At 40.0% G+C, this 8,796-nt stretch overlaps 1 gene segment (V, D, J or C); it reads right to left on the bottom strand.

Moving 5' to 3' along the window:
* Nucleotides 1-6,676: 6,676 nt before the first annotated feature.
* LOC119800478 lies at nt 6,677-7,193 on the bottom strand. The segment is given in 2 exon segments: nt 6,677-7,029; nt 7,148-7,193. Coding segments are annotated over 2 exon segments (399 nt in total).
* Nucleotides 7,194-8,796: the final 1,603 nt, after the last annotated feature.

Consider the following 8,796-nt stretch of genomic DNA (forward strand, 5'->3'; position numbering starts at 1 on the left):
GCATGGTGTGAATTGGTGTGGGAGATCCTTACGACCTCTAGGTTAGTATGGTTATCTCATGGAAATATACAGTTCTGCTGGGCATTTTCACCTGTGGAATATTATGAATATGATTTCCTCTTAAACTATACTGTTTAACTGAAACAATGATTTTACACATTAATAATGCTAATTTAAATAGGATTTTGATGATTGGAGGTTTTTAAGAAATATTGTAAGAGATTGTGATAGAGGTTACTTTAGTGGGAAAATTACTATAGGTAAAGGCAGGATATGGTGTTGCCCCCACCCCCAACCTTAATAATGTAAGGCCTTCAGAGGATAGAATATAAGAACAAGGAAATATCACACAGCTAAGATTTATGAGTTTCTCTTGAGATGCCATATAGACTGTGGCTTGGGTTAATGGTTATGAAAAGCAGTTGGTTCTAAAAATTGGAATAGTTCAAGTTCTTTTAACTGTTCTTTTAATGTTGGGAGATGTGTTAAAGGGTTTCATTGTCCATCATAGCTTAAACAAAGCTTTAAATAAGACTTAAGGTTAGGTTAAGATGTTTTTGTTGATGGCTTTGTAGTAGAAATTCTTGAGAAACAATTTAAATCTCATAAAGGTACATAGCTGAGTGAGGGGCTTGTTCAGGTCAAGAACCAAGAACAAAGACAATCCAGATATTGTTAGATGGCATGACATTCTTGCTAGATGGCTTGGTAATCAAAGGTAATGATTAATTCCTTATACCCACTTCTACCCTCAGCTTCCTGATATAAAAACCTGTTGATAAATGGTTATGCACACTGAGAATCTAAAGTAGAGCTGAATAATTGTGTTTCACATATAAAAGTTTAGTTTTGATTCTTTTTTTTCCCTTTATTTCCTTCCTTCCCTTTTTCTTTTTTCTTTTTTGTTTTTTCAAGACAGGGAAGACAGGGTTTCTCTATGTAGAACTTGCTGTGCTAGCAGTTACTTTGTAGACCAGGCTGGTCTCAAACTCAGTGAGATCTGTCTAACTCAGTTTCCCTAGTGCTGGGATTAAAGGCATGATCCACCATGCACAACTTAATTTTGTGATTTTTTAAATATTTCTTTAGATAAATAATAAAGTGATTGATCCTTTCTTCATAACAACAAAATGCAGCCTGCCATGAAAAGAACTGACTGAGGAGAAATAAAGATGCTTGCTTACACTCTGTTAATCTATAACAAGTTGTTTCTGTATGAATGTACGGGGGTTATTTGGTAATAATTTATTTTCCACCTGTGATAGGCAAAATGTTTAATCATGTAAGGGACATGAGAAACATGTTTCTTGTCTGTATTTGTTATAATCATTCACTTAAAAATTGAGTGTAATCACATTGTAATTTTTCTATTTATTGAAAGATTTTCTTGGGGAATAGGGGTATAGAAATTGTAATGGAAAAATTAATGATGTATGGAAAGGATACAACTGGAAGAGGTAAGAAAAGAAATAAAGAGATGATAAAGAGGTGACCCTTAGAGTGTGTGTGTGTGTGTGTGTGTGTGTGTGTGTGTGTGTTTCACTTTTTACCAGTCTGAGACAGTTAAGTTTTGCCCCACTTTCTGACCCCAGATAATTGAGTTTTAGTCCCTAAGATAGAAAAGTCAAATTGAGTGATTAGTTTGCTGACTCTATGGTGCCCCCCACACTGCCCAATTCCTGATCTGCTAAAGGCTGCTCCTCACATCATCACTTGAGAAATGAGACTAGTAATGAAAAGCAAAACCATATATTCTTCTCAAATATAAACCACAGTCAACCTTATGCCATCTCAGCCCATCACTGACTCAAATGATATTAGAGCAACTAATGAATGTCCTTCAATCGTGTAGGATATTTTGGATGAAATTTGGACTGAGTTAAAAAATGCTGTCCTTCCCAACAAAAACTGCGTTGTTTCCCTCTGAACTGAGACCTTTCCCGGAGCTTAGTTTCTCACACAGCACTGATGTTGCAAAAGGATGCAGAACCCAGTTGGTGCCTCAGCCAGGTGACTGCATCTGTGTATTTGGAGCAGGTGCTCTGAGGCTGAGGGGCAACTACTCATCTCTTGCTCCTCAGGGTCATAGTTCTTCTGAAAGACAAATTAGAACTTTTCTTTGTAAAATGAGAAACAGGTAAATGGCAACTGAGATCTTTCCCACAGGAATGAATCATTTCCCAAGATTACACATTCTCTACACTTTTGTAATTATGGAAAGTGGCAACTCCATAAAAGTGTCTGGGACCAGCTCTCCACCTATGAATCAAAGCATATGAGCACCCAATTTCCTCAGTTACATTGTCAGAGGATATTCAGGTGGCATAAGTTCTCATCTTTCCCACAGTTGGCTGAGGACCCTCCATGGCAGACACAGTCTGGTTTCTGGGCATGAGCTTCAGGAGGTGCTGGAGACCCAGATGAGGGTGTTGTGCAAAAGGAAAGGGCTCTGAGGGACATTCTTCATTTGATGAGCTCAGATCAAATACATCATACATCAGACTGATGAAATACTTAGCTACCTGTGCAGTCCATTTGCATTTCTTATAAAATACAATATAATTCAGAAGTGTCACCTGCCATATTCCAGGTCCTGCCCATGGGAGGAGACTGTTCAATGAATGGACACCAAGGACCAGGAGAAATGAACATCACTTTCCAATTCCACTACTACAACTCTCTCTCTCTCTCTCTCTCTCTCTCTCTCTCTCTCTCTCTCTCTCTCTCTCTCTCTCTCTCGCTCTCGCTCTCTCCTCCCTCCCCTCCCTCTCTGTATATCTGTCTGCCTGTCACTCATGTATCTGTCTCTCTGTCTCTGTCTGTCTGTATCTCTTTCCCTCTGTGTACATGTGTGTGCTGTCAATCAAAATGAATTCATTTGGAACCTTATCAGTTTCCATTCAATGAGGAAATGTTGTGTCAAAGGATGAACACAATGGTAGAATCCTCTATAGACAGATCAGAGTGTACTGTGTGGAAGCAGCAAGCAATGAGAGCAGAAAAGAGTTCTGGAAGAAATACTATACTCAGTAATATAGGGAGGGGAGTTACAGATTCCAACACTAGAAACGGTCTGGAAATAAGCCAAGATGACTTCGAGTTAAAGAACCAAGAAACAAACATTTGTAATGTAAAATAGCATTAGCCAAAAACTGTGAAATCTTGATGGCTACATATATGTGCAAAATGAAGAGAGCATGGCTTCCATGAGTAAGTTCAACTCAATCACTCATCTGTGCCAGATACAAAATATGTTTATGGCCTCTTTATCATCACCTGGAAAAATGAAAATTGTAATTGAAAGATATTTAATGAAGAATAGCCTTAAAAATGTTTTACTTTTTGAATCTAATTTGAAACTTAAGAATTTAATGTAAAACTCAAGTTAATTCCTACTGGGAAATTACTATTTTCATTTTGCTCAATGGTCATGTCAAACCACCTTCTAAGTGTGTTTATACCCATAGACTCCATTTTGGTAGGAGTATACTTTTCAGGAAGTTTCTATAAGAGAGGGTTTCATTTTTTTTCAAATACTTTTAGTAATCCTTCCCCCATATTTCTTCTTCCAACCACTTACCTGAAAAATTCATTTTTCTTAACAGTTGAATATTCCACTGTGTAAATGTACCACATTTTCACAATTCACACAACAGTTGATGGGTACTGAAAGTGTTTCCAATTCCTAGTGATTATGAATATAGCATTAATAAACATAGGAGAGCAAGTATCCATGTAGAAAGATATAGACTATTGATTAAATTCTAAAGAGTGGTATAGCTAGATTTTGTAAATGTATGCTCAGCATTTGGGAGAACCTCCATATTTATTTATATACTGTGTGTTCTCATTTGCATTCACTTCAACAATGAATAAATATTCTCCTTTATGTCATTCTTTCAGCTGGTGTCCTGATTCTCTGTTTCTTACAATCCCTCCTGCTCCTTTTCTGCGGTGATCCCTGTGGTGTTCTGTGGTGTGAGAACTGCATTTTAAATGTATTGACAGGGATTAGAGATTTCTCAATATTTATTCTCTGCTTTTTGAACAGTTATCAATGACAAGAGTTGCTTAAATGTGCTTCAAAATAAAGTTTGTTGATGAGGGGTGAAATCTATGTTTGTAAATATATACAATTATAAGTATTTACAATACTATTACATGTACATTGAGTTAGGAAAGTGGCCAGAGAAGGTTCTCCTCTAGGGTCTATGCCCTCTTCAGATGTGGGCGGTAAACAAGGCTTACAGTACTGGGGCTAACATCCTTCCTATTGAACAGGCCTAAGTCCAATAAGACATATGTCAGTTTTTACCAGGGAAATAAAAGTGCTACTGCTGCATCCTTGTGGAGATCTTGCCACTGAGGTCAGTGTTTAGGTTCATAGTCTTTGAGACTTGGCAGGATTTTTCACTTTCCTTCCTTGGAATCTTGGTTATACTGTGAGAACTTCTTCATAAGTAAGAGTCTGTAGGTCATTTCTGGCAAATTCCTCCAAAGCCTGTTTCTGATGGATGCAGTACTGTTAGCAAAAGGGTCTTACCTTCAAATTCTATGAGCCAATTAAAGACAATGGAAATTCACTATTTTGTTTGGAAGAGACTCTTGAAGCCCCTGACTTGAAGGGAAGTTTCCCATGCCTGCCACTGCGGCTTTAGCCTTCAATCTAGGTTTATCAAGCACTCATCTCTGAGATTCTATTCTGTGTTGTGCCATTTGAAGTAGATTTGGGGAGTTCAGAAATGCAATTTAACATTCTATTTTGGTCCCTAACCAATAAGACAGAGTGTACTTATTTTTAAGCGGATAGACCAACTACTCTGATATGATCATTGCACATTCTATGCATTTAATGTTTTTTTAAAATTCTTCTGTCATGTACTACATTCCTACTGTAGCCCCTCTACCTCTCCTTCATGCAAAGTTCCCCCACACACACTTTCCTTTTCCCCAGATTCACCCCCTCTGTACTTTCTCAGAAAAGAGAAGCCCTCCCAGGGACATCAACCAAACACAGCATAACAAACTACAGTAAATGCAGGCACATGACATTACATTAAGGCTGTGTTAGGCAACCCAGTACAAAGAAAAGTGTCCCATAAATAGGCAAAAGAATCAGAGACAACTCTTTGTCCCACTTTTTGTGATCATATAAGAACACTAAGTTTCTCAGCCATAACATATGCAAAGGGTCAGACCCCTATAGGCTCCCTGATCTCCGTGAGCCTGCACGAGACCCAGTCAGTTGATTCTGTAGGCTGTGTTCTAGTAGTGTCCCTGATCACTCTGATTCCTCTGGTCATTTCTCCCCCTCCTCTGCAGAACTCCCCAAACTCCCCCCAGTATTTGCCTGTGGGGCTCTGCATCTGTTCCCATCAGCTGCTAAGTAAAGTCACTCTCATCCCCTTGATGATCATTTTCATAAAATCCATCCAGTCCAAGATGTGTACTATATTTTTGTTGTTCTTTGTGTACACAAACACAAAACTTCCTTGAGGAATTTCATAGCCATTGATTTCAGATCTTTCTTCCTTTATAGAGAGATAAATATGAGTACTAGAGCATGTTACTTTAAATCAGTATATTCGTTCCAAATTTAAGATAGATCAAAAACTTGGCCACCTTTTCCATATTTCACAAGAATTATTCGGAGACCTAACTCTAATCACAGGCAAGTGACTGTGCCACATGCTGAGAATTTAAGCAAAGTGCAGTAGAGAATGAGAGTGGACATGACGGGGGAAGGGTTTCTCGAAAGAGTCTTTCATGACCAGACTGCCTCCTACATGGTGTGCAGGAAATAGAAGGAGCTGCTCTCAGGGCATCATCTTGAGAGTGCAGCAGCTCTATTTCCTGAGCAGCTGCACAGAGTGAAGGCTGTTGGGAGTGTGAAGGCTACAGTGAGAATGGACCTCACAGGATCTGAATGTTTGGTTCCCAGTTGGTGGACTGAGTAGGAAGGGTCAGTAAGTGAGGCCTCATCAGAGGAGGTGTCACTGGTGGTGGCTTGAGAATCTCAAAGCCCAAGCTGGGCCCAGTCTTTCCCTCTCTCAGCCTATTGCTTATGATCAGAAAGAAGCATTCACCTACTGTTCCATGCTTTCCTGCCTGCTACTATGCTTGCCACCATGATGGTCATGGACTCACCCTCTGAAACTGTAATCAAGACCTCAATTAAATAATTTCTTCTGTAAGTTGTCTTGGTGATGGTTATTTCGACAGCAATAGAACAGTAACTGAGACTGGAAGTCAGGTTGAACTCTCTGTAACAAGAAGAGGAAGAATCTAAGTAACTTGTGGAGTGAGACTGAAGGAGATTTTCAAAGACTAGAGTCTATGTTCCTCATTTGGGTAATAAATTTGTGGGCTAGTAACAAACTATTGTTGGAAAATGTCAGTCACTAAATTTTGTAAGACATCTTGGTAGAGAAAAATCCCATGTCAGGGCTTTCCTGGAGATGTTTTCTGTGAGAGGTCCTCCACTTATGGAGAGGACAGTATTTCTTGGGTTCAAAGCCCCAGTTGTCTCTAGCAATGACTTTTAAACTATCCTGTCAGAGTATCCACAAATTTCTAGTTTTCTAGGAATTTGACTGAAATTTGTTGCTGTATTTCAGGAGGCTGAGCAAACCCCACTTAGAGACATACACAGCTCTCCCTCACAGGGCCACTCCCCTCAGCCCTCCTGCCCCCTTGGTTTGTGTGCAGCTTCCCCTGAAGTCTCCCTCACTGTGTCACTCAGAGCACAGTAGTACAGGGCAGAGTCCGACAGCTGCACTTTGGGCTTCTGCAGGTGGAAGGAGCTGTTGCTCTTATGGAGAGTGGCATGGAACCCTTGGTGCTCTGTCCTCTTGTTGTCTGTGGCGCTCCTCAAAAGTAGCTGAGGGGCTTTGTTGAGATATTGCACATACCACCAAAAGTAAGAATTTGAGTAAGTAGTCTGATAATTGCAATTCAGCATCACAGGTGACCCCTCTGTGACAGTAACCAGGCCTTCTGTCTGGGTCACTGAGTCTCCATTGCTCCTCCCTGAAATTAAATAATAAACCATTAAGGAGAAATCACTCTTTATACAAGGAAGTAGGTAAAAAGCTTCCATAGTTGTAAGAAAATGACATTATCACCACTTAGGGTAAATGTAACTTACTTAGCATTAACAGGAGCACCAGGACTGAGCAGGTGTCAGGAAGCATGTTCACAGAAGTCAATGACACTTGGTTCTTGAGTTCACCAAACTCACAGGCAAGTCTCCTCAGAACCTTACTGAAACTCATAAACAAGGACTTCCTTCTGCACAGTGACAGTCTGTGATGCAAAACCACCACCTGGACGAGTGGTGGTGAGACCCCACCTGAAGAGGCATTGCCCTCTGCTGATTTCTGTTCAAACTGCACAACACATGGCGAATAAACTTGAAACCACACCCAAAGGAGACAGATCTCAAGTTCCAGTGGGTGCCTGAAATCACCAGTGTTACTGAACTATGTGTAGCCTTCGGTATTTAGTGTGATGAATATACATAAAATAAGACATACAGACACAAACACACACATTTCTGATAAAAATTTATCTATTTTTTTATTTTATTAGTTCTTAGAATATATTATGGAACTAATTTTGATCATGTTCATCTGCTCCCTTAAATCTTGCCAGATCCATCCATTCTTCACTACAAACCCAGTTTTGTTCACTCATTTAAAAAATAGAACACATCAAGGTTTGCATTTCAGGAGGTGATACCCATATACTCTTGGAAGTGTGGTCTTCATTGGAGGGCAGTCTATGCACTAGGAGATTTACTTTTAAAGAAACCCGAGTCTCTCTTCCAGCAAAAGAAGAGTCTCTCTTCTTAGCTAAAGGTGGGAATGCAAACCTTCACTCCTTGATCAAACTGTGTCTGCCCTGATACTTTGCAAGTCTTACATGTGCTGTAAACATGTAAGCACATCTGTGCAGCTGCCCTGCTGTGCCCAGAAAACACTGTTTCCTTGTACTCATTCCCCACCTATTGCTATGGCATTCTTTCCACCCCTCCTCCCTCAGTGACCATTGATCACAGAACGAGGTTGTGTGATTGATATGTCCCATCTGGGTCATGTGTGCCACAGCATCTTCTTCTCTGAAGAGCAGTGAGTTCTGATTGTCTATGACAGAAATCATGTGCTGCAACCAGGGGAAGGGAATGACAAAATTGTATTTCAAATTTTAATTTTTTTTAAAAAAGGAGAAAAACAGTCCAAAAGAGCTTTCATTACTTGAAGCTAACCTACTTATTTTGTGTTTTAATGTCTACACTAGAGTTGGCACTTGCCCACTAACAACTGGCAAATGCTGCACTGGAAGTCCTGTGACACAGGATGTGGATGAGGATCCAGGAACTGTGGCAGGTTTGAGGACAGGCTGTATGTAAAGGGGGAACAGTGGGTATCTTTGGCACAGAAATACTTGGCAGAGTCTCCGGGCTGGTTGTCTGCAATGTACAGGGATAGGTGTTTGGCTTTCTTATCTTGCAAAGCTATCAGTCTTTAGTCCTTATTTCTTTCTTTTCATATTTGAATGAATGTCAACAATGTGCTTAGAATGCTCTCCAAGTCCTTGTTTATACCAAAGGAAGTTGTATGAGGTACTGTCTATATATGTGCAGCTGATGATAGCACTGGCTTCATCCTGGATTCTCAGTGCAGAAGGATGATGCTCTACCTGCTCTCCTTGGCTCACCCCTATGCAGAAAGATGGAAAGAAAGGAGAAAGATGGTCACCTCATCACTTTGCCAAATTTTCTTTTCTTCTCTCTCT

This window comes from Arvicola amphibius, chromosome 13 (assembly GCF_903992535.2).
Source record: "Arvicola amphibius chromosome 13, mArvAmp1.2, whole genome shotgun sequence".
NCBI classification, from domain to species: Eukaryota; Metazoa; Chordata; class Mammalia; order Rodentia; family Cricetidae; genus Arvicola; species Arvicola amphibius.